Raw genomic sequence first — 27,039 nt, forward strand, 5'->3', positions numbered from 1 at the left:
TATCATAGGAAGTGACCCACACTGATCTGCACCAGGCTTCAGCCAGGAGGGTTCAGGGTGGGGAAATCCAGCAGGCAGATACAGTGAGCATCAGTTTAGGACCTAACAACCCTTATTAGAGTGGTATCTTAAGGAAGGGCTCCTCACAACTGACCCAGCTAAGACATAGAAAACACCAATACAAATAGCAAAAAGAACAGTAACAGCAGAAAAGTAGCCCACAGCAGATTACAAACAACAGCTGATGTCAACCCAAGAAAATACAGAAATGACACAACTTGAAATTGGAGGCAGACAATACCAACTCTAGAATCAGCTAGATACAAAGACAACATACTCAAAGGAATCTATACACCGACAAAATGGGAAAACAGAGAAATGCAATCCAAATGAAACAACAAGAAAAATGCCCAGTAAAAGAACTGGATGAAATGGAAATAACCAAATTACCAGATGCAGAATTTAGAATAATGATTGGAAGGATGCTCAAAGATTTTAGAGCAACAATGGATGGACATTATGAGCACCTAAATAAAGAGATAGCAAGCATCAAAAAGGACATTGAAATCATAGAAAGAACCAGTCAGAAGTGACAAATACAGTGTCAGAAATGAAGACTACACTAGAAGGAATTAAAATAGGGTGAATGAAGCAGAGGATCGAATCAGCAATCTAGAGGACAAGATAAATAGAAGTGGAGCAGCAAAAAGAAAAGAGGATCAAAAAGTCTGAGGAAACTTTTTTTTTAATTTAATTTTATTTTATTTTTGTAATGGAGCGACATCAATAAATCAGGATACATATATTCAAAGATAACATGTCCAGGTTATCTTGTCATTCAATTATGTTGCATACCCATTACCCAAAGTCAGATTGTCCTCTGTCACCTTCTATCTAGTTTTCTTTGTGCCCCTCCCCCTTTCCCTCTCCCTCTCCCCCCTCCCCCCGTAACCACCACACTCTTATCAATGTCTCTTAGTCTCACTTTTATGTCCCACCTCCTTATGGAATAATGCAGTTCCTGGTTTTTTTCTGATTTACTTATTTTACTTCGTATAATGTTATCAAGATCCCACCATTTTGCTGTAAATGATCCGATGTCATCATTTCTTATGGCTGAGTAGTATTCCATAGTGTATATGTGCCACATCTTCTTTATCCAGTCATCTATTGATGGGCTTTTTGGTTGTTTCCATGTCCTTGCCACTGTGAATAATGCTGCAATGAACATGGGGCTGCATGTGTCTTTACGTATCAATGTTTCTGAGTTTTTGGGGTATATACCCAGTAGAGGGATTGCTGGGTCATAAGGTAGTTCAATTTTCAGTTTTTTGAGGAACCACCATACTTTCTTCCATAATGGTTGCACTACTTTACATTCCCACCAACAGTGTATGAGGGTTCCTTTTGCTCCACAGCCTCTCCAACATTTGCTATTACCTGTCTTGTTAATAATAGCTAATCTAACAAGTGTGAGGTGGTATCTCATTGCAGTTTTGATTTGCATTTCTCTAATAACTAAAGAAGATGAGCAACTTTTCATATATCTGTTGGCCATTTGTATTTCTTCCTGGGAGAAGTGTCTGTTCATGTCCTCTTCCCATTTTTTTATTGGATTGTTTGTTTGCTGTTGAGTTTTATGAGTTCTTTGTATATTTTGGATATTAGGCCCTTATCTGAGCTGTTGTTTGAAAATATCATTGCCCATTTAGTTGGCTGTCTGTTTATTTTGTTATCAGTTTCTCTTGCTGAGCAAAAACTTCTTAGTCTGATGTAGTCCCATTCATTAATTTTTGCCTTCACTTCTCTTGCCGTGGAGTCAAATTCATAAAATGCTCTTTAAAACCCAGGTCCATGAGTTTAGTACCTATGTCTTCTTCTATGTATTTTATTGTTTCAGGTTTTATGTTTAGATATTTGATCCATTTTGAGTAAATTTTAGTACAGGGGGAGAGACTGTAGTCCAGTTTCATTCTTTTGCATGTGGCTTTCCAGTTTTCCCAGCACCATTTATTGAAGAGGCTTTCTTTTCTCCATTGTGTGTTGTTGGCCCCTTTATCAAAAATTATTTGACTATATATATGTGATTTTATTTCTGGGTTTTCTATTCTGTTCCATTGGTCTGAGTGTCTATTTTTCTGCCACTACTATGCTGTTTTGATTGTTGTGGCCCTATAATATAGTTTGAAGTCAGGTATTGTAATGCCCCCAGCTTCATTCTTTTCTTTAGGATTGCTTTGGCTATTCGTGGTTTTTTATAGTTCCATATAAATCTGATGATTTTTTGCTCCATTTCTTTAAAAAATGTCATAGTAATTTTGATGGGAATTGCATTAAATTTGTATATTGCTTTGGGTAATATGGCCATCTTGATTATATTTATTCTTCCTAACCAAGAACAAGGAATATTCTTCCATCTCATTATATCTTTTTCAATTTCCCTTAACAATGGTTTATAGTTATCATTATATAAGTCCTTTACATTCTTTGTTATGTTTATTTCTAGAAATAACATATTTTGTTTTTTTTGTTGCAATCGTGAAGGGGATTATTCTTTTGAGTTCGTTCTCAAATGTTTCATTGTTGGCATATAGAAAGGCTATTGACTTCTGTATGTTAATTTTGTATCCTGCGACCTTACTGTATTGGCTTATTGTTTCTAGTAGTCTTTTTGTGGATCTTTGGGGTTTTCGATGTATAGGATCATATCATCTGCAAAAAGTGATACCTTTACTTCTTCTTTTCCGATATGGATGCCTTTTATTTCTTTGTCTTGTCTGATTGCTCTGGCTAGAACCTCTAGTACCACATTAAATAAGAGTGGAGAAAGTGGACAACCCTATCTTGTTCCTGATTTAAGGGGGAAAGCCTTCAGTTTTGTGCCATTTAATATGATGTTAGCTTATGGTTTATCATATATGGCCTTTATCATGTTGAGATATTTTCCTTCTATACCCATTTTGTTGAGAGTCTTAAACATAAAATTGTGTTGTATTTTATCAAAAGCCTTTTCTGAGTCTATTGATAAGATCGTGTGGTATTTGTTCTTTGTTTTGTTGATATGGTGTATTACGTTAACCGTTTTTACGTATGTTGAACCATCCTTGAGATTCTGGGATGAATCCCACTTGATCATGATGTATTATTTTTTTAATATGTTGTTGTATTCGATTTGCTAGTATTTTGTTTAGTATTTTAGCATCTGTATTCATTAGAGATATTGGTCTGTAGTTTTCTTTTCTTGTGCCATCCTTGCCTGGTTTTGGTATGAGGGTTATGTTGGCCTCATAAAATGTGTTTGGAAGTATTGCTTCTTCTTCAATTTTTTGGAAGACTTTGAGTAGAATAGGAACCAAGTCTTCTTTGAATGTTTGATAAAATTCGCTGGTATAGCCGTCAGGGCCTGGACTTTTATTTTTGGGGAGATTTTTGATGGTTTTTTTCTATTACTTCTCTACTAATAGGTCTGTTTAGGCTTCTCTGATTCTTCTCTTGACTCAGTCAGAAGGTTGTATTGTTCTAGGAATTTATCCATTTCTTCTAGGTTGTTGAGTTTAGTGGCATAAAGTTTTTCATAGTATTCTACAATAATTCTTTGTATGTCTATGCGTGTCCGTAGGTGATTTCTCCTCTTTCATTTTGGATTTTGTTTATATGAGTTCTTTCTCTTTTTTCCTTGGTAAGTCTTGCCAAGGGTTTGTCAATTTTGTTGATCTTTTCAAAGAACCAGTTCCTTGTTCTATTAATTTTTTCTGTATTTTTTCTGTTCTCTAATTCATTTATTTCTGCTCTGATTTTTATTATCTCTTTTCTTCGGCTGGTTTTGGGTTTTCTTTGTTCTTCTTTTTCTAGTTCCTTAAGGTGGGAAGTTAAGTGGTTCACTTGGGCTCTCTCTTGTTTGTTCATAAATGCCTGAAGTGATATGAACTTCCCTCTTATCACTGCTTTTGCTGCATCCCATAGATTCTGATATGTCGTATTGTCATTTTCATTAGTCTGTATATATCTTTTGATCTCTGCACTTATTTCTTCTTTGACCCATTCATTTTTTAAAAGTATGTTGTTTAGTTTCCACATTTTTGTGGGATTTTTTTCCTCTTTTTTGCAGTTGAATTCTAGTTTCAAGGCTTTATGATCAGAAACTATGCTTGGTACAACTTCGATTTTTCTGAATTTGCTGATGTTGTTTTTGTGGCCCAACAGATGGTCAATTCTTGAGAATGATCCATGTATTGTACACTGGAGAAAATGTATACTCTGTCACTTAGGGATGAAATGTCCTGTAGATCAGTGATTTTCAACCTTTTTTGAGCCTCGGCATATTTTTTACATTTACAAAATCTTAGGGCACACCACCTACCAAAATGGCACTCTAACACAGTACATATTATATATATAGTTAATAATATAGTTTCTAAATGTATTTATACTCACACCTGACCATGTCTCACGGCACACTGGTGTGCTGCGGCACACTGGTTGAAAAACACTGCTGTAGCTGTCTATCATATCCAGGTGCTCTCGTGTTTTGTTTACAGCCAATATATCTTTATTGATTCTCTGTTTGGATGACCGATCTAGAGCCGTCAGCGGTGTATTGAGGTCTCCAAGTATGATTGTATTTTTGTCAGTTTTTTTTTAAGGTCAATAAGTAGCTGTCTTATATATTTAGGTTCTCCTTGGTTTGGTGCATATATATTAAGAATTGTTATGTCTTCTTGATTCAGCATCCCCTGAATCATTATGAAATGACTTTTTTGATCTCTGAATACTTTTGCTGTCTTGTAGTCAGCATTATCAGATATGAGTATTGCTATGCCTGCTTTTTTTTGGATGTTATTTGCTTGGGGTATTGTTTCCAGCCTTTCACTTTGAATTTGTTTTTATCGTTGTTGCTTAGATGAATTTCTTGTTGGCAGCATACAGTTGGATTTTCTTTTTTAATCCATTCTGCTACTCTTTGAGTTTAATTTATTGGTGAGTTTAATCTGTTTACATTTAGTGTACTTATTAATACGTGTGGGTTCCGTATTGCCATTTTATACGTTGCTTTCTGTCAGTTTTGTGTCTTGTTTGATTCTTCTCTTTTGTTTTTCTGTCCTTTGTTTTTGTTTGGTTGTATTCCATACTTCTTTCCTCTGTTGCTATCTTTTTTAAATCATGTGCTTCTGTTGTGGTTTTTTCAAAGTTGGTTACCATTATGTAATGAAAAGGGTTCTTACCCTGTTCATTGTAATGCACTATCTTGTGAGTACTTCTGTACTCCATTGTCCTTTGCTACTGTTAATTTTCATCCTCTCCCCCCCTTTTTTTTTGTTTTTGTTGTCACAGTTTAAATTTGGTTTTATTGTTTTCTTGGTGGAGCTTTTACCTGTGGTTTTGTTTTGTTCTTTGTATCTGGTTGGAAAACGCCCTTTAGTAATTCCTGGAGTGGGGGTTTTCTGATGATAAATTCCATCATCTGCTCTGTATCTGTGAATGTTTTTATTTCTCCTTCATATTTGAAGGATAGCTTTGATGGGTATAGTATTCATGGCTAGAAGTTCCTGAGAGGACTTTAAATATTGGGTTCCACTCTCTTCTAGCTTGTAGAGTTTCTGTTTCGAAATCCGATGATAATCTAATGGGCCTTCCTTTATATATTGTATTCTTCTTTTCCCTGGCTGCCTTGAGAATTTTTTCTTTGTCATTGGTTTGTGCCAATTTCATTATGATGTGCCTTGGAGTAGGTTTGTTGGGGTTAAGAAAACTCAGAGTTCTGTTTGCTTCTTGAATTTGAGGCTTTAGTTCTTTCCACAGGCTTGGGAAGTTTTCATCTATTATTTGTTTGAATATGTTCTCCATTCCATTTTCTCTCTCTTCTCCCTCTGATATACCTATTATTCTTATGTTATTCTTTTTGATGGAGTCAGACAATTCCTGTAGGGCTTTCTCATTTTTTTTATTTTTGAGTCTCTTTCTTTTTCTCTCTGTTGTGCCTCAAGTTGCTTGTCTTCTATTTCACTAATCCTACCTTCTATCTGACCTGTTCTATTAGTTAAGCTTGTTACCTCATTTTTCACCTTGTGAATTGAGTTTTTCATCTCAGTTTGATTTGTTTTTATAGTTTCAATTTCCTTGGTAATATATTCTTTGTGTTCATTGAGTTGTTTTCTGAGCTCCCTAAATTGCCTTTCTGTGTTTTCTTGTATATCTCTGAGTATTTTTAGGATTTCTGTTTTAAATTCTCTGTAATTTAGCTCCAAGGTTTCCAATATATTAAATTTTTCTCCATAGATTTTTCCTCATCTATCTGTGCTACCTCTCTGTCTTTTGTATCCATGATACTCGATTTCTTTTTCCTTAATGGCATCTGAGGGTGGTTTTGTTGATAGTACTAATGAGAATTAATAAAGAATAAAAAGTTAAAAAAATAAAAAAATTATTATTTCTCCCCCCTTTTTTTTCACTCCTCCCCTCTCCGCTCCTTCTTGAGACAATCTTGTGGTGAACTGTGAATTATATTGTGCTAAATAGAACCACAACTACCTATAATTGAGGACCTGCGTTGGGGAGAAGTGATAAAGGGGCAAAAAAAAGGGTGTATGGACCCACAAAATGCAAAAAAGGAAAAAATTTGGGTCAAGAATAAAATGATTTGCTTTTAGGTGATGGTTAACTAAGAGATATAATGAGAGGAATAAGAAGGAGACAGGAAAAATGGGAAAAAATTAAAAAATTACTTTTTTATTTATTGGAGCAAAAATTAGATAAAATGGAGAGCCAGAGTTGGGAGCACTGCTAATGAGTTAAAAAAAGCAAAGTAAGAAACCCCCAAAACAGCACTAAGAAAAAATTGAGTCCCAAATAAAATAAGTTGTTCATGATTGAGGATTGAATGAGAGGAAAAGTAAAGGAGAAAGAAGAAACTAATATAGAGGGAGAAAAAAAGAAAGAGGAAAATACAAAGAGAAGATAAAAGAACAAAAGTAGAGAGACAGAGAGAATTAAGGGTTTTGGAGTGCAACCCTCACAGAGAGAAAGGAAGAGGAAAGGAAAGATAATGAGAGATGTAACACTTATGGGTAGTGTAGTTCAAGGAGAGGAGAGAGTAAGACAGGCAGAGAGACGACCAAATTGGAAAAGGAAGGAAATAATCAAGACAAGAAGATAAGAGAAACAAACGAACAAATATAATAAAATGGGATAGGTTATAAAGTCTGTGGATTATTCTTGATTTTGAGAGGTTATCTTCTTGCTTTTTCTTTTCTCTCCCTCTTCCTGGTCGGTGACTCTGTACCCCGGGTTCTGCCTCTGTGGCACGCTTAGGTAGAGGTTTGCAGTTGATAAGTCTCTGTGGCGATCTCATTATATTGGGCTTCAGTCTCGTTAGCAGTCGAGGCTCATTAGCATTTGCAGGTTCCGACAATGAGAGAGTTTGTGTTCCTGGAGCCTCTCTCCTAGTCTTTCCTTCCAGAATTAGCAGCCTGATGATCCCGCTATGGGGTTGCTGCTGCCTCTGCCTGGGGAGTAAGAAGCTCAAAGAGCTGGCAAATCCCCACTCTCTTCCCACTCAGCACAGGGCTCTGGGTAAGGCTCAGTCAGTCAGAGCCACTAGCATAATCAGGCAGGGCTGGGAGCCGATTGTTTTCATGGTGCCTTTCTATGTGCCTCTAGGCACATCCCGAATGCCTCAGCACTCTGTGGGACCCCTTTCCCCAGGCTTTTGGCACTTTGTAACTTGTTTTGGCTGGGTAGAAGATGCCCTTGTCGCTGTTTGCAAAGCAGGAGGACTTACAAGCTGCCAAATCCCTCTTTTTAACATATAGCCCTGAGTATGCAAGCTCTGCCAATCAGAGGTTGCCCCCTCCCCTATGTGCATAGCATAACAAGAGGTACTAAAAAATATCTCCCCTCTTGTCTTAGATTGCTGACCTGAGAGAGATCTTGTCAGTTAGGGTCGCATAGGTCAGTTGGGAGGCGAGCAGACTGTGGGTTAAGCTAATCCTTCACGGGTCTGTTAGCTTATATGGCTGGGTGAGGCACTCTTCCCGCCTGGAGAAGTTCAAGCGTAGGGAATCTCACTTTCGTAACCTGCTTTTCAGGGCACAGGGTCAGTGACACTGAGACTCTGGTTACAGCCCACGCAAAGGCCTCTGACTCTGCCCCTCTGTCCGGGAACACAGGTGCCCACTCCCGGGAGAATCTCTCGCCCACTATCTGAGCTCGCCAACCAGGATATCGGGCCGGCTGCCTCGTTGGCTGCCTCTCGCCCTGAGTGATGTGCCCTGCCCACCAGGAGAAGTTCCAGCGTTGGGAATTTTGCTCCCGGCTCCTTCCCCGTGCGCTGCTTTTTCAGGGCACAGGGGCAACCCCTGAGACTCCAGATTCGGCCCACAGAAAGGCCTCTGACTCTGTCCCTCTGTCCGGTAACACGGGCACCCACTCCCAGGGGAATCTCTCACCCACTACCCGCACTCGCCGACCAGGATATCAGGCCGGCTGCCTCTCACTCTGGGTGAGGCACTCCGCCTGCACGGAAAAATTTGAGCATAGGGAATTTCGCTCCCACTCACTCCTCGTGCGCCACTTTTCAGGGCACAGGGACGACCCTGAGACTCTGGTTTCGACCCACACAAAGGCCTCTGACTCTGCCCCTCTGTCCGGTAACACGGGCGCCCACTCCCAGGGCTCTAGGAGGAGTCTTTTGCACACTGTGCACACCGACCAGGAGATCAGGGCGGATGGCTGTTCACTTGTTTTCCTTTGTCTGGGTTTGGCGCGAGCGTTAGCTTGTGTTGACTGGGTTGCCACAAGCACAGTTTTTCCTCTGCTTGGATGTCCGTGCCACAGCCTGGTTTGGACGTTTGTGCCACAGCCTGGTACTATTCACACCCTATGCCCCCCTTAGTTCCTATACTCTAGTTCCCAGTGAAAACAGCCCTTATTTAGGTTAGTGAGAAAGGCGGAGTGTTTCTTCCTCCGTCTTATTTCCTTCGGGGTTGATTATATATGTAGTCAATTTTTCGCTCGATCATACCTTCATGTTTAGTGTGGAACTTCTGGAGGCTCCCAGGATAGATTTTTCTGTCTCTGGTTGAAGATCTTGTTGAATTTTTGGGGAGATTTATCGGTATCGCTTATTACGGCGCCATTTCTCTGACATCACTCCCTAAAAAACTTTTATGCAACTACTTAATCAAAATGCATTATGAATAGATATGGTTTGAGGTTAGATTTCCACTTTAAAACTTGAATTTTGGGAAAATACTTGTAAATAAAATTTTACATATTTGGAAATTATTAAATAGACAATGAATTAATAAAACTTGAATTTCTTTTCTTGGTACTGGGACCCCTTGCTCCTTAGAGGGGACCTCAACAGCCAAGAAAGATAGCCCTTCCTGATTTTTAACTGCCACACAGGGGTGTGGTGGGAGAGCTTTCTGTGTCTCCACCCCTCCTATTGTTACATCGGAACAGCAAGAAACAAACGTCTTGCCACACAATCAATTAGCCAAATTAAGAAATCAGGAGTCTTTAATTAGCCGGCTACTTGGACTACATGGAAACCCAAGTTGTTCAAATCAATGCGGCCCCAACTGCAGTTTGGAGTTAAGTTTTATAGGAAGAATTACTTACATACTGATTGAGGAATGGGGAGGTGGAGAAAGCATAGCAGTACGACAAAGCAGTGAAACAAGCTTTATTGCAATGTTTATCTGTAAAGTTAATTCAGGGAGAAACATTCTGAGAACACCTGCTATTTCAAAGCTAGTCCAAGGCCACAGTCTGGGAAACCAGACTCAAGGCCAAGAACAAGGAGTAACTTATTTCCAGAAAAAATTATTTCTGCTAAAATTCTTTGTCTTAGAGAAAGTAAATTTTTGCCAAAAATTATTCATGTTAAGATCCTTTCTTTTCCACACTTCACTATCAGTCTGTTGTGGCTTTCCTATATCCTTAGTTATAGAACTTCTGTTCAGCTAGATTTCAGGCGGTTTTGAATGATGGATCTGTAGTTCAGTTGTAATTTTCATGCGGTTGTGGGAGGATGCAAGTACTGCATTTATCTACATTGCCCTCTTGACCAGAATCCATAGATCTGTTCTTTGCATCTTTACAGTGAAGTAGATGAAAGATAGCCTCATTTTACTAAAGAGGTTGAGTTTTAAAGTTTAATTAGATTGCTTTTCAAATAGCTTATGTTGGTGACAGAGATATCCAAAATTATTCTTTCTGCACTAGAATAAATGAACATCTTTAGGCTTTTAAATATAAGATTTGTTTGTTGTTTTAATTAAGATGTCTTCTGTAGAATAGTACAGTTAAAATTGATATTAACACTTCAAAGTATGTGGAGATTGTGGGAAAATATTTATACTTGAATTACCAGATAGAATAATTTGTTAGTTCCTTTAAGAATTCAGTGCAGATTCATTCTGTTATTTAATCCTTTGTTGTACTATATTAGCGGTAGCATTTATTTTTATTTTATGTTTTAATATTTATGATTATTCAAAAAAACAAAGGCCTCTCTTTTATACTTTGTTCAGGATCTATATTATTGATCTATATCAAGGTTATTCTGGCACTATTATTTAAGCATTTAAGGGGAATGTTCAAGGTGGAACAATCATAACAATATTTATAGAATTTTAAGTCAGTAATTGTAAATTGCTTCTTTTCATGTGTCACAATTATATAATAGTAATATTTGGTTTCTTGAATAATCATGGATAGGTGGAAGTGAAAGCTGTTCCTGTTTCTCAGAAGAAACCATCTGTACAACAAGAACAAGTAAAGAAACCTCAAAGGATTCCTGGCAGTCCTTCCATAACTGCTGTATCTTCTAACACTGACATGACTTTTGGTGGACTGGCATCACCAAAGCTGGATGTTTCGTATGAACCAATGATAGTGAAGGAGGCTCGATATATTGCCATAACAATGATGAAGGTAATTTATTTTACTTATCTGAAAAATTTTATTTTTCACCATTTATTCATTTAACAAACAATTTAGTCACTCAAAATCAGACATAAATTATATGTCTACAGTAGCGATGTTTTATCTTTTTTATCACATGGCACAAATAAACTAATTACTAAAATTCTGTCACACACCAAAAAATGTTATCTTTTCTGCTGATCGGACAAAAAAAAAATAAGTGTAATTTTGATTCATTCACACCAGATGGCTGTTGTTGTGTTGGCTGTTGTCATTTTTTTATTTGTCTTTTTATTTGACAGTTTCTAAGGGAAGAGCAGTTAGTACCCCTAACTGTAAATGCCAGGTGTCAATGTTTTCAGAATTCTTGCGGCACAGCAGTGTGGTGCAGCATGCCTGTTGAAAGTCGCTGATAAGATATGCTGACCTGTGGACTACAGAGTTGTCAAAATAGATTCAAGAGATATTTAGGCTCACTAGAACTTGATGGATAATGGGATGAGGTAAAAAGAGAGAGAGAGATAGGGAGTAAAAAAATTTACATTTGAACTTCAGTAGTGAGATTGATAATGTTGGAAGAGGGGCAGCTTTTGGTTGAGGAAGATAACAGTTGGGGATATAGTGAGTTTAGTTGTCTCTGAACTAGCCATATGAAGAGAGAGAGAGAGAGAGAGAGAGAGAGAGAGATATGGAAATGTGATTACAAACCTGAAATGATCACAGTCTGACCTCAAGAAAAGAGGTTCAGAATAATTAGCACTTGGATTGCTCATGAAGATACATATCTACTTTCATGAGTGAAAAGAAAAGTTCCATACAGGATCCTGAGAAAACCATTATCAGTAATTCTCAAATTCTTGTCTACATCAAATACATAAACAATTAACTAATTAATTTAAGAAAACAAACATGTTTATATCAGAATTACCTGAAGCACTTATTTTAAAAGAAGATCTTTCAGTCACCCAAAGATTTAGATTCATAGATCTAGGGAGCAATTCAAGAATTTACATATAAAACAAATATATAGAGTGATTCAAGTTCAAAACCTCAACTTTGAGATAGACAGATTTACAAGATGAATAAGAAAAAGAAAGGAGATGAAAAGGAAAAAATAAAAAATATACACCAATACTAATAAGAATACCAGCCAAAGAGGTGAGGCATAAACTAGGAGCAGTGTTTACTGTTGGCATTTTTACCACCACTTTACATATAGAAACTCATTTAATCCTCACCACCACAACATATATTCTGTGTTTATTCCCATTTTACATATGTGGAAACTGAAGTACGGAGAGGTCAGGTAACTTATCTAAAGCTGGGAGTCTGACTCCAGATTTAATTTTCCTAACTGCTTTCCCCAGCTACATATGGCATGTCTTGTAAGTCAAGGAAAGCAGTTTGAGAAGGGTTAACAATATTATCCTACAGAAGTGAAGTTTTGAAAAGGATCTAGCAACAATGAATTCATCAGTGGTCTCGGCAATAGCAGTGTTAGAGGCATGGTGGGTAGATGAAGAAGAAGTAAAAGTAGCTAAAGACAAAATGAGTATAGTCTTTCAAGATGTTTGGTTATAAAGAGGAAATGGAATTGAATAAAAATTTTTGCATTGGGGATCGAATATAGAAAGACTTATGTGTTTTAATACTGGTAAGGAGACAGTTGAAAGGAAAAAAACCCATGAAGATAATCTGAGACATAAAAATAATACCTAGAGTTCAGGAAGAGAAATTACCCTTAAATAGGAGGAGTTATGGCCTCTATTCCTCTACCAAGAAAGGGAAAAGAAAGTAATTATTACAGATGCTAGTAAGTCTGTAGGTTGTATAGCTGACAGAATTACTTACAATAATAATTGTATCTTTACATTGGAGAGAGACATAATCTTACGGTGAAGATTTTGAAACGGGTAAAAGTGAAACAGTCATTATAGAGAATTAAAGAGAACTGATTAGAAAGATTTTTCAGATGTCCTTGAAGAATCAGTTGAAATTGAAGATCACACAGTGCAGTATGAGTCATATGAATATGGGTAAGATAATCGTTTGGATTGATTCAGCATAGAATATCGCCACCTAGTTTAACAGATGAATAGTGGAAGAAGGGAATTGAGCATTTGGTAATTTGGAAAAGAAGATGGATGAAGATTTTGAGAGAGAAAATGCAGTGAGTGAGAAGGACTCGAAATCTAAAAATTGATATAGTAGCCTGACCAGGCGGTGGCGCAGTGGATGGAGCATCGGACTGGGATGCAGAAGGACCCAGGTTCGAGACCCTGGGGTTGCCAGCTTGAGTGCGGGTTCATCTAGCTTGAGCAAAAAAGCTTACTAGCATGGACCGAAGGTCGCTGGCTCGAGCAAGGGGTTACTCAGTCTGCTGAAGGCCCGCGGTCATGGCACATATGACAGGGCAATCAATGAACAACTATGGTGTTGCAACGAAAACTGATGATTGATGCTTCTCATCTCTCTCCATTCCTGTCTGTCCCTCCCTATCTATCCCTCTATCTGACTCACTCTCTGTCCCTGTAAAAAAAAAAAAAAAAATTGATATAGTAGAGGTTATTAAAGCAGAAAACTGAGCAGGCATTGCATTTTGATAATTCTGAGTAAGATGACAGGTCTGTGACTTTTGATATGAGTAGTTGAAATAAATTTACATTTAAGAGTATTGACAATGAGAAAATGGAGGAAATGAAAAGCTGGACATTTAGGATGAATTGTTCATTGACTATTAAAGAATTCAAAGCTAAACATTCTCATGTATTTCACTTTTTTTTGTATTTTTCTGAAGTTGGAAATGGGAGGCAGACAGACTCCTGCATGCGCCTGACTGGGATCCACCCGGCACGCCCACCAGGGGGCGATGCTCTGCCCCTCCAGGGTGCTGCTCTGCTGTGACCAGAGCCATTCTATGCCTGAGGCAGAGGCCATGGAGCCATCCTCAGCGCCCGGGCCATCTGCTCCAGTGGAGCCTCGGCTGTGGGAGGGGAAGAGAGAGACAGAGAGGAAGGAGAGGGGGAGGGGTGGAGAAGCAGATGGGCGCTTCTCCTATGTGCCCTGGCCAGGAATCGAACCCAGGACTCCTGCACGCCAGGCCGACGCTCTACCACTGAGCCAACTGGCCAGGGCCTGTATTTCACTTTTTATTTAAGAGATTTAATTTCTGATCTCCTTAACTCCATAATCATTCTTTTAGTTTCCTGTAAACATGCTTCCATTTGTATAATTTCTTTTGAAAATCTAGTTACAAGAACTGAATGCAGCCTGACCTGTGGTGGCGCAGTGGATAAAGTGTCAACCTGGAAACGCTGAGGTTGCTGATTCTAAACCCTGGGCTTGCCTGGTCAAGGCACATATGGGAGTTGATGCTTTCTGCTCCTCCCCCCCTGTTCTCTCTCTCTCTCTCTCTCTCTCTCTCTCCCCTCTCTATAATGAATAAATAAAATCTTAAAAAAAAAAAGAACTGAATGTAATATTTCAAACATGTTCTGAGTAGCCCAGGATTAAAGCATTTATAGAATACAACTCCCCTGTCTTTTTAGGATACGAATTCATGTTCTAGGAGAGAGGGTTTTCTTATATTAACCATTCACAGGTACTATGTGCTATCCAATAGTGAGACAAATTTTGTGAAGGATTAAAAAATGAAATGTGATTTCATTATAATGCTATATTTATTATAATTTCTAATCATAATATAGCCATTATTAAATAATACTATGTATTTGAAGGAAAGTGGAAGTAGAAAACTCAAGATCTGTAAGCCTGTGTTTTTCTACTGTTAACACCATTGTAATCTTGCTAGACTTAATCTTAAGTTACATTTTTCTCATTTAACTTTGTAGTAGGTAAAGACAGGTATATTATTTCTAAACCACTTTTGAGAATAGACAGGGTGGGGAAAAAATGGGGCTTGTGAGCTGTGTGGGGATGCTTTTCTCTACTAAGTACAGTTAAGTCTTTAAGTATTTCAAGCCTGACCAGGCGGTGGCACAGTGGATAGAGCATCAGACTGGGATGTGGAAGACCCAGGTTTGAGACCCCTGAGGTCACCAGCTTGAGCGTGGGCTCATCTGGTTTGAGCAAAGCTCACCAGCTTGGACCCAAGGTCGCTGGCTCGAGCAAGGGGTCATTCGGTCTGCTGAAGGCCCCACTCGGTCTGCAGTCAAGGCACATATGAGAAAGCAATCAATGAACAACTAAGGTGTTGCAACGAAAAAATGATTGATGCTTCTCATCTCTCTCCGTTCCTGTCTGTCTGTTCCTATCTATCCCTCTCTCTCTCTGTCTCTGTAAAAAAAATAATTAATTAAGTAAGTAAGTAACTATTTCACTGTATAACTGTTTCATCATTGTCCTGTCTCCTGTTTTGGGCATTTAAGTTGTTTCTAGTTTTTTCCACTATTATAAACTGTACTGAACTAAACATCTTTATGTTTCCTTTTGTATGTGAGCAACCATTTTTTTTTTCTCTAGGATACATATCTTGAAGTAGAATTGCTGGATTGTAGGACATAGCTGTCTTCAGCTTATTAAATATAACCAAAACTTACACTCCCCACCAGTATTGTATCAAAGTGCTAGGTACTTAAGATTCTCATTAGCAATTGGTTCTTACTAACACAATTTGATAACTGTAATATAATTATTTTGCTGTTTTAGTTTGCATTTCTTTGATTCCCTATCTAATAGAGTAACTTCTTAAAATGTTTATTGGCCTATCACATTGATTTTCTTCACTGACTTGTCTTTAATCACTTTTCTATTGTATTGTTTCTCTCTTGTATTGATTTATTAATGATATGCTAGTATATTCCATCTCGGTTATGTGAATTACAAATTCATTTCTCCCAGGTGAAGGCTTATCTTTGCCCATTTGGGTTTTTAACACACCTAGAATTTTTTTTTTGTAAATTGTGTGATGTAGCTGCATATTTTAAAATACTGATAAACAGCCCTGGCCGGATGGCTCAGTTGGTTAGAGCATCGTCCTAAAGTGCAGAGGTTGCCAGTTCGATTCCCGGTCAGTGCACATACAGGAATAGATTTATGTTCCTGTCTCTCTCTCTCTCAAATAAATAAATAATTTTAAAAATAAAAATAAAATACAGATAAACATTTATCTCAGCACCATTTATTGAATGGTCTGTCCTTGAATTAATCAAGAATGTTTCTAATGATTTTGTGATTCTTACTGGTCTCTTTCTTAAAGGTTTATGAAAATTACTCATTTGAGGAACTACGTTTTGCATCACCAACTCCTAAGAGGTAAGGATGCTTTCTTCAGTGTGTAGCCAAAGAATGTGTTATCAACTGCTTACAGTCAAAATTATCCTGCATTTTAACTTTATTTTCCTTAAATAAATATTTTATAGTATTTTTTTTAATTTTCAGCAGAGATATAATACAGTTTTTATAATGTATAGAATTGCATATATAATTCAGCTATAGTACTTTCAATGTGTTACATAATATTAAGGTAATACAGAAAGAATAATATCTAAAACAGATTATTTGGCTTGTTTAGGGCTAGTTTTTTTTTTTTCTGTTTTTCTTTCCTTCTCTCCATCTAATGAGCTGCAGAGTGATTTCAGTATATTTTTGATTATGAGGTCTTAATTTTTCAGCCCCTGAGTAATTCTGTTAAATCAAGATTTAAGCAACTTTTTTTACTTACTATTTTTTTGCTGGGGAAGAAATTTTTTTTTTTTTTTTTTTTCATTTTTCTGAAGCTGGAAACAGGGAGAGACAGTCAGACAGACTCCCGCATGCGCCCGACCGGGATCCACCCGGCACGCCCACCATGGGGCGACACTCTGCTCACCAGGGGGCGATGTTCTGCCCATCCTGGGCGTGCTGGGGAAGAAATTTTTAAGTAGATGCCAGGAAAAAAAATTTAGGTGGATTATAGTTTAGAAAGACCACCTTCATAGAATTTAGTAAAAGCTCCAAAGTAAATCTGAAAAAACATAATTACTTACATTTTATTGTATCATATATCACATTACTTAGTAGAAATTAATAGGTTACTATGACTTTTTGGATATGTATGCAAAGTAGAGTTTTAATGCATAGTTTAGAGAGTTTTTGTCAATAGTCAATTTTTAATATATCTTTGTCTATAAATAGGGAAATAGAATTTTGTTTCTCTATACATGTAGAAGTATATAATTTTTATAAAATAAATGTGAACTGTATAGTTGTACAGCATGTTAAATAAGAATAAATTGGCCATTTTTCAGTAAGTAGGTTTTCATATGCAATGGGTATTTTAAAGTTAATTAAGATAGTTTTTTATTTAAGTAAATACATTTATTTGTTCAGTAGTATTGAGCATCTTCTCTAGAACATACTGATAGAGGTTCTGGCCTAGTTTATAAATCAGATAGACAAGGTGCTGCTTCTCATAGCATTTATATTCCTGTAGAGAAACAGACTAGAAATAAATAAACAAAATGGTAATAATAAATAAGGTTACATGATAGTGATGTGGTTGGAGAAAGTTTATTCTAGGCAGAGAAAATCTGGTGTGGATGGAGCTTTAAATTTGTCTGAGGAACAGAAAGCTAGTGGACTAGAGAATAGTGAGCAAGAACAGAAAGGATCGAAGATGACAACAGAGAACTATATAATGGCCACAGTATAAAGAGACTGGTAGGCTATTTTTAAGCAGTTTGTATTTTCAAATGAACTTATTTGGAGAGTTTTAAGCAGGGGAGTGATAATAATCTTACTTATATTTTGAAATACCATTTTTGCTACTCTCTAGAGAATGAGTTATAGGGGATCAAGAGTGAGAACAGAGAAATTAGTTTGACCATTAAGTAGCTTGAACTAGAAGTAGAATAGAGTTGGCAGTGGAAATGAAGAAGTGGATGAGTTTGTGGTATAATTAGAAGGTAGAGCCAACAACCTTTGCTGCTAGAATAGAAATAGGAGGTGAAGGAAAGATCAAGAATAATTGTGGATTTCTTCAGCATCAGCATTAGTATAGTGTATATTACAGTTTAGGGATTGGCCAACTTTGGCCTGCACACCACTTTGGGCCTGTTTTTGTAAGTAAAGTTGTATTAGAACACAGCCTTGTTCATGAGTTTATATGTTGTCTATGGCTTCTTTCCCACTACAATGTAGTAATTGTGACAGAAAGTATCATTACAGATTGACTCCCAGACATAAATTATGATTTTTACAAGAATCAAAAGCCTGAGAAATTAAGAAGCCTTTATTTTTCCCATTTTGTTTTACTGGGTGGTGGGTGGGGTGAGGGGGGAATAAGAGTTCTTTGGATATATTGTAGCTGAGATGCCAAGGTGCCTCTCAGTCAGTAGTGATATTTCCAGTTACCTTGGTGGGTGGTAGCGGAACAACCAAACTCACCGCGATTGGCCCACGATGAAAGCTGGAACGCCCACTAGTGGGCAGGAGGGACCAGGTTGACCAGCACGGCAAAAGTGGGCTGTTTTTAAAAAAAGGTTAGCCATCACGGAACTAGAGAGATGCTATTCAAAGATAAAAGAAACCCTAGAACCAAATCCTGGGTTGTTCTTTATTTAAAAAGTGATCAAAGAAGTAGAGCCAACAAAACACTGAGAGGGCGTGGCTAGTGAGAGGAGAGGCAAGTCAAGAGACTGTTGCAGAAGCAATAGAAGGCATTTCAAGAAAACAGGAATTGTCAGCTTTCAGGTGTTACCGAGAGATTGCTGAAGCTGAAGAAACAACCATTAAATTTGGTGATGTGGTGATGACTTTGATAAGAAATTGCAATAAAGTGTTGGAAACAAAACCCTACTAAGGGTAAGTTATGGAAGAGAATTAGAAATGAGGAAATGGAAATGGTGACTATAGACAATTTTTTAGGTAAATTTTGATACAAATGGGAAAAGAGATGTGAGACTTTAATTGAAAGAGCTGGAATATCTGTCGGAGGTGATTAAGATGAGAGGAGTCTGAGATTTGTTTTTATAGAAGTGAAATGGAAATAGAAATGATCCAGTAAAGTGAGAGACATTGACAATGAATGAGAGAGAGCAAGGTAACTGTAGCCTGGGAATTCTGAAGGAATGAGATTCTCAGCACAAATGAGGGGCTGACTTTAAATAAGTTCTAGGACACTTCTTTCATTGTAATAGGAGAGAAGGTAGAAAGTAGGTTTTTTAATCTGATTGCAACTTTGCTGTTGTATCTCTTTTCTCACTGAAGAAAGTGATATGATCAACAGAGTGGGGAGAGAAGTAATGGAGATTTGAAGTGAGGAAGAAAAGATGAAAATCATTTATTTGGAGAGTAGGAAAACATACTATGGGAGGACAGTAGGATTATCTTTCATTGAATAATTCAATCAGAAATTGCTGTAAATGTTTGCTGTTATATGTTAATGATTTTGTCAGCTGTTTAACCAAAAGTAAATTTTTCAATATTAATTTTATTTCTTTTCAGACCCAGTGAGAATATGCTGATCCGTGTCAATAATGATGGCACTTATTGTGCAAATTGGACTCCAGGGGCTATTGGACTCTACACTATTCATGTTACCATTGATGGCATTGAAATAGGTATTTTTAAAGTTATGAGTTACTTAATATAAAGAAGTAGAATCAAAATCATCTTTCCATTCTAGTTTGCTTTACCTTGTATCATAAACATGGATGGTTTTATAACTTATTTGGGCTTCATTTTCTCCATTATAGTAACTACTGAATTAGTACATTTATAAAGTCTTAAAATTTTGTATTAATTTATGGTCATTATAACTAACCCTCATGACTCCTTCCCTCCTTTCCCCTCCCTGCCCTAATGTGACTGGCTGGTTAGGTATGATCTCCTGCATGCTGTTACATACCTGTGGGTGTACCTTGTCTTCTCCTCATGGCACATCAGTTGTACTTTCCTGACTGTGAACAGAGGCCATCTTATTCATCTTTGGATCTCCTAATCTAGCTCAGTGGTACATAGTGGCTGCCTAATAAATACTTGTTGAATGAATGAATTTTCTTTATTCACCACTAATGTGGAAAAGTACATTGCTTTTACTTTGGCCATTAATCTTTATTTTTAAACTATCTATATAATAGGACAACAGTAGAACAAGAAAAATCTTGGGGGGAGGGGGGAGAGGGAAAGGGGGAGGGGGAGGGGCACAAAGAAAACTAAATAGAAGGTGACAGAGGACAATCTGACTTTGGGTGATGGGTATGCAACAATTGAATGACAAGATAACCTGGATATGTTATCTTTGAATATATGTATCCTGATTTATTGATGTCGCCCCATTAAAAAAATAAAATTATTAAAAAAAAAGAAAAGAAAAATCTTAATAAATATGAATTTTTTGTGACACTATCTTTCCTAATGCTACTCAAGTAAAAGGGTTTCTGTGATCAGGTATATTGAGAAAACCTTATACATTATAGTCTCATCTTATACATTTATACAATTTACATTAACATATTAGGGATTCCAAGAAATTCTAACATAGAGAATCTTGTCTCAGATGGGAAAAGTTAAGAACCATATGATTTCAGAGAGAAAAGAGGCGGGGGGAATTAGAAGAGGGCCAAAATATATGGTGATGGAAGGAGACTTGACTTTGGATGGTAAACACAATATACTCTACCAGCAATTCTCAACCAGTGTGCCACAACAATTTTTAGAACATGTAATACCTGACTATTAGATTGTCAAAAAAATGACAATAGCAAACACACAATAGCCATCCAGTGTAAATGAATAAAATTATACATTTTTTGACATTGGGAAAAAATAGAATATATTTTTTGATGTGTTACATAATTTTGGTAGTTTATTTGTGCCATAAGATGAAAAAAGTTGAAAATCACTATACTATATAAATGATGTTATAAATTGCACACTTGAAACCTGTATAATTTTATTAACCAATGTTACCTCAATAAATTTAATAAAATTTTTATAAAATAATCTTGTCTAGCCTCACCAGGCAGTGGCATAGTGGATAGAGGGTCAGACTGGGACTCGGAGGAACCAGGTTCGAAACCCCTAGGTCACTGGCTCGAGCACAAACTCATCTGCTCATCTGGTTTGAGCAGACTCACCAGCTTGAGCCCAAGGTTGCTGGCTTGAGCAAGTAGTTACTCGGTCTGTTGTAGCAACCCCCCCCCCCCCCCCCCCGTTAAGGCACATATGAGAAAGCAATCAGTGAACAATTAAAGTGCCACAACAAAGAATTGATGCTTCTCATCTATCTCCTGTCTGTCTGTCCTTCTCTTTCTGTGTCATACACAAAAAATTGTCTAACTTTTTTAATCCTTACATGAAACCCTTACATGGGGGCGGAGAGGGAGACAGGGTAGAGATAAAAGTAATCCTGATTACCATTCCACCAGAATAGCCTTTGGGAAACTGATGTAAGTAGTTTGTTTTTATAGTGAAGATAGAAAGGTACTTTCCATTGATGTAACTGTATGGAATATACATTAATGTAACTGTATAAAATCTGATACCTCAAATTTATGTCATTCCAGAGACCCTTATCCTCAGCCTTTGCTACACTAGCCTTTATTTCAACATATCCATAAAGCTTTTAGGTCAGCAAACTTTTGACGGTTCTGAGCAAAACATCGTTCTAGGTTACTGTTAATTATTAGTAATGTATTGATGATTGCAAGATAAACAGGTAAACAAAATCATATGAACTAGAATGTAAGTTATAACATGCAAGAGGTACAAATTATAGGAATTCAAAAGTGGAGATAGTCAAGAAGGGCTTTATCTTCTCTAATAGTGAGTTGAAGGAAACTCCTACGCACTAGATAAGAAAAATACACTTATATTTGTTTTTATAAATTAAAGTGAAAAAAAAAAACTTCTTATTTACTTGGAATCATCCATTTTTTTTCCCTACCTTTCTAACTCAACTTTTCCCCAGGGTGACCAAACTGACAGACTGGGGCCTTGGTTGGCCATAGGCAAGAACAGATGATAATTCATTAGAATAATTATGGTAATAATAGCTAACATTTGTTGGGCACTTAATATATATCCAACATTGTTTTATGCATACCTTACATATTTTAAATCATTTTCATTCTCACAACAGCCCAATGTGGTATGTACTATTCTCATTCCCATTTTATAGATGAAAAATTCGAGGCACAGAGAGTCAAAAAGCAGCAGATGGGGTAACAAACAAAACAGTCTACTGTGAGAACTCCAGCTTTTAACTACCAAACCATTGCATGTTAGGAAGATAGATGATGAGTGGTACTCTGATCTAATGTTGTGAATTAATGTTTAATCATATGAGAGTTTCTTTGCTGTTTTTATTTTTTTTTCAGTATGATTTCATATGTTTAGATAAAGAACATGAGCTCCTCTAAGACTAAGATACCCATTTATAATTTCAGAACCATTTTTCAAATATTTCTCTTTTAAGTTTTAACTATAAATATTAATCACCTTAAAAAGGACAAAATTCAGATATTTGTTTTAACTGTTTATAACAGCCTATAAATATATATAAGGTTAGGTTTAAGGATCCTCCCTTTCTTGTATTCTCAAATGTTCCCTCCCTTTTCTTACAGATGCTGGCCTAGAAGTAAAAGTTAAAGACCCACCAAAAGGGATGATACCACCAGGAACTCAACTGGTGAAACCAAAGACTGAACCTCAACCAAATAAGGTTAGAGTAGGATAAAATCAGAACCTGAAACAATCAGATATTTATTAATTTTCTTCATTGACTCTTCAAGATGGCAATTAAACATCTAATATTTTACTTGATTTCAGTATTTGAATTCTGAATATCCCTAAATAATTTTGAAAAAGTAGTTCATGGTAATTCTAATCATTTGTAAATTGTATAACCTATACTTTGTGGCTTCTTTATATAATAGTTTAGTAAATTTTCTGTTAATTGAAATTCTACAACTAACAAAAAGTCTTCTCTTTATAAGTGTATAAACTTTTCAGGGTTAAAGTATCCTGTGCTACTAAGAAAAATTAACTTCTTAACAGGAAAAGTAAATAGAGCCTGCCTATGGTGGCACAGTGGATAGAATGTCGACCTGGAACACTGAAGTTTCCAGTTTGAAACCCTGGGCTTGCCGGGTCAAGACACATACTAGAGGCAATTAATAAACAACTAAAGTGAAGCAACTATGAATTGATACTTCTTGTCCCCTGCCTTTCTCTTTTCTCTGTAAAATTAATAAATAAAATCTTTAAAAAAAAAGGAGAGAGAAAGAAAGAAAAAGAAAATAGAGGAATTTTTGTAAATGATATTTATTAAAAAGGAAACATTGGTAAAGTATTAATATTATACCATTCTAAAAGGAATAAATAGCTCTTTTCTCCTTTTTATCATGTCCTCAAAATTTCAAGGGGATATTAATAATTTTATAATTGTTTTTCAGTAATATACATTTTAATACTTATGTTCTGTTATAAAAAACCACTGCTATACAGGGAAAGCAGCTACAAATAATTTTGGAAACTTTCTCAGAATTAATAATACTTTCAAATCTGTTGAATTTTATCACTTACGAGTATAAGAACTCTATTACATGATTTTACTTCTTTGCTTTTCTCAGGTTCGAAAATTTGTGGCCAAGGACAGTGCAGGGCTCCGTATCCGGAGCCACCCTTCCCTTCAGAGTGAGCAGATAGGCATAGTGAAAGTCAATGGAACTATCACTTTTATTGATGAGGTAATTTGTAACAAAACACTTGGTAATAAATTTTGGACCGAAAGCTCTTGCATTGCTTGCACAATAATAAAGTTTCTAAGTTTTCTGTAAGAATATGTTTTTGGGTTTTTTGTGTGGTTTTTTTTTTTGTTTTTTTGTATTTTTCTGAAGCTGAAAACGGGGAGAGACAGTCAGACAGACTCCCGCATGCACCCGACCGGGATCCACCTGGCACGTCCACCAGGGGGCGACGCTCTGCCCTCCAGGGGGCGATGCTCTGCCCCTCCGGGGCGTTGCTCTGTTGCAACCAGAGCCACTCTAGCGCCTGGGGCAGAGGCCAAGGAGCCATCCCCAGTGCCCGGGCCATCTTTGCTCCAGTGGAGCCTCGCTGTGGGAGGGGAAGAGAGAGACAGAGAGGAAGGAGAGGGGGAGGGGTGGAGAAGCAGATGGGCGCTTCTCCTGTGTGCCCTGGCCGGGAATCGAACCCGGGACTCCTGCACGCCAGGCCGACGCTCTACCACTGAGCCAACCGGCCAGGGCTGAATATGTTTTAAGTACAATAGTTTGGGTAGTGTTTGGAAAATTTGCAAAATGTGCTCATTGAATTTCAAACATTTATTTTTCTTTATCAATAAAGAAGAAACTAAAATTATATTTTTAACATGAAAGGAACACAGTTAACATAGTAGTCAAAACCTGTACAAATACTCACTAAAAGTGGGTACAGTTCATCTTGAATTTTTTAAATGTTGTTTGTTTTTAAATGTGTTTATTGTAGTGCTCTTAACTTTGACAGTACACTTTTTTAATAATACAATCAAGTAACTTCTGATTGTTAAAATTTAAATTAAGGGGAAGGAAGACTTACATTCTTTTGGGAAATATCTGATTTTTTGTTTAAACTATTTTAAAGTGTAATTTCTTTGTACTTTTACTCCTAAGTGGCATTGCTTTTACACTCACCATATGCGTTATCATACTGCTGATGTTCCCTTGCTGCTTGTTTCTTTAAAGTTTCTCTTATATTTACCTTCTTCAAAAACTAGATGCTAATCACCATGTCCACCATTATTTGTGCTGCTTTGTGATCTTTCGGCCCTTGCTAGCTAGCCTCAGAGGAGCTACAAGAGGGTGTGGCTTGTTTTTGTTGCTTATTTCCCATAGATCCACAATGATGATGGTGTATGGCTGAGACTGAATGATGAGACAATAAAGAAGTATGTTCCTAACATGAATGGTTACACTGAAGCCTGGTGCCTCTCTTTTAATCAGCATCTTGGCAAGAGTCTTCTGGTCCCTGTTGATGTAAGTAAAAAGTCATTTTAAAAGCATTATAGGTACACTGTCCTCATTACAGGACATTAATTAAGGCTTTTCAGTTCTGAGGTAAACCACAACTAAATAACTTTTACTTTATAAGTGCTTGAATTCTTGAGAGATTCTTGTAAGAAAAGTGGAGTTTGACAAGGCTAATTACCTTAATTCTTATTATGATCCATCACAGGCAGAATACTGAGTTCCTTTCAAAAAGGTGGGAAATGAGAGTTGCATATTATTTTTCCTTTCTTATTCACACTACAGTTTGGAATGAATTCCAAACTAAATTTATGAATGTGGTATTATTATACATTCAAAAACCTGTATAACATACTTGTTTTTTATGTTGGCATTTTGTAATTCTCTGTGTTTTAAGTTTGAATCTTTTCTTTCTTGGCTTATCTTACTATTGGGTTAAAATAAGATGAATTTTTAGACTTGCAGTATACTGTTCTAGTTGAAGTTAAATACTTCTGTCTGAATTTATTGAATCTCTCTAACAGATACAGTAGAATATTTAGAGCCAGTGTTTCCAAGATTGCTAATATGATAGCAATCCACAACTCTTTATAATTCAAACATAAAAGTGTGGTATTTCTTTCTTTTCATCACCATCAACTCTGTATGTATTCTTTATGACCCTGCTAATAAATAGCACTGTTAAAATTTTATTTCTTAAAAAAGTTAATATTTTAAACAGTTGAATTTCTTAAAAACCAGTATATGAAGTTAGCTTATTCTATCTAACCATTCAATATATTGTTTCTTTTCCTCCTTGATAGTCTAGACTCTAGAGCAGGGGTCCCCAAACTACGGCCCGCGGGCCACATGCGGCCCCCTGAGGCCATTTATTTGGCCCCCACCACACTTCCGGAAGGGGCACCTCTTTTATTGGTGGTCAGTGAGAGGAGCATAGTTCCCATTGAAATACTGGTCAGTTTGTTGATTTAAATTTACTTGTTCTTTATTTTAAATATTGTATTTCTTCCCGTTTTGTTTTTTTTACTTTAAAATAAGATATGTGCAGTGTGCTTAGGGATTTGTTCATAGTTTTTTTATAGTCTGGCCCTCCAACGGTCTGAGGGACAGTGAACTGGCCCCCTGTGTAAAAAGTTTGGGGACCCCTGCTCTAGAGTAATGTTCTCCAAAGGGACAGTTATACAAGATGATTTTTTGGGAAAGAAAATACAGGAACTTCTATTTGTATTTATTGCTTTCATTTCTTTTTGTATTCTTTTGTATATGTTTTATAGTAGTACAGAGGGGAGAGATATATCTATATCTATCTATATAATTTTTCATTTTACTAACATATACGTTATAAAATAAGGTTGGAGCATGTCGGCCTACTGTTTTACTAAGAAGCTAAAAGATGACAAATCTATAATTAAAGTATTAAATTTTAAATAAACCAGATATTCTTAAATTTTCCTTAGATTTGTATCTGTAGATAAAAATGTAAAGGATTTTGACTTGGCCCTGGCCGGTTGGCTCAGTGGTGTCGACCTGGTATGTGGAAGTACCGGGTTCAATTCCCGGTCAGGGCATACAAGAGAAGTGACCATCTGCTTCTCCTCCCCTGTCCCTTCTCTCTCCCTTTCTCTCTCTCTCTCTCTCTCTCTCTCCCCCCACCTCCTCCCGCAGCCATGGCTTGATTGATTAGAATGTGTTGTCCCCAGGTGCTGAGGATGGCTCTGGGGAGCCTTTGCCTCAGGTGCTAAAGATAGCTTAGTTGCAAGCTTGGCCCCAGACAGGCAGAGCATCAGCCCAAGACTGGATTTGCCAGGTCAATCTCAGTCCAGGAGCATGCAGGAGTTTGTGTCTCTGTCTCCCCTTCTCTCACTCACATACATACATACATACATACATACATAAAAGGATTTTGACCCTCTGGAAAAATGGTACTACTCTGAAAGAGAAATAATTCTTTATCATCTATGGCTAATAAGTTGGCCTTAAATGGTTTGAAATTGTATTTTCATTATGTAACCAAATACTCCTCAGGATTGTGAAAGTTATGTTTTAAATGAAATAATTGTAACAGCCATTTTATTTCTTATGTTCACAATTTATTTTTTGAATTTTCAGCAATTTTAGACTTTTGTATACTTACGTCTTTAAT

The 27,039-nt window shown here is 36.8% G+C and overlaps 1 protein-coding gene across 16 annotated transcripts in view; it reads left to right on the top strand.

Annotated features, from left to right (window-relative positions):
* The window catches only part of MYCBP2 (MYC binding protein 2), a 334,178-nt gene that overhangs the window by 216,721 nt on the left and 90,418 nt on the right, over positions 1–27,039 (top strand). For all 16 annotated transcript variants that reach the window (XM_066380737.1, XM_066380743.1, XM_066380736.1 and 13 more), the window contains 6 exons: positions 10,723–10,938; positions 16,148–16,203; positions 19,375–19,490; positions 22,497–22,594; positions 23,505–23,621; positions 24,765–24,905. In XM_066380737.1, the coding sequence (XP_066236834.1) occupies positions 10,723–10,938; positions 16,148–16,203; positions 19,375–19,490; positions 22,497–22,594; positions 23,505–23,621; positions 24,765–24,905 (744 nt within the window). The remainder of the gene's footprint in view (positions 1–10,722; positions 10,939–16,147; positions 16,204–19,374; positions 19,491–22,496; positions 22,595–23,504; positions 23,622–24,764; positions 24,906–27,039) is intronic.

This window comes from Saccopteryx leptura, chromosome 4 (genome assembly GCF_036850995.1).
Source record: "Saccopteryx leptura isolate mSacLep1 chromosome 4, mSacLep1_pri_phased_curated, whole genome shotgun sequence".
Lineage (NCBI taxonomy): Eukaryota > Metazoa > Chordata > Mammalia > Chiroptera > Emballonuridae > Saccopteryx > Saccopteryx leptura.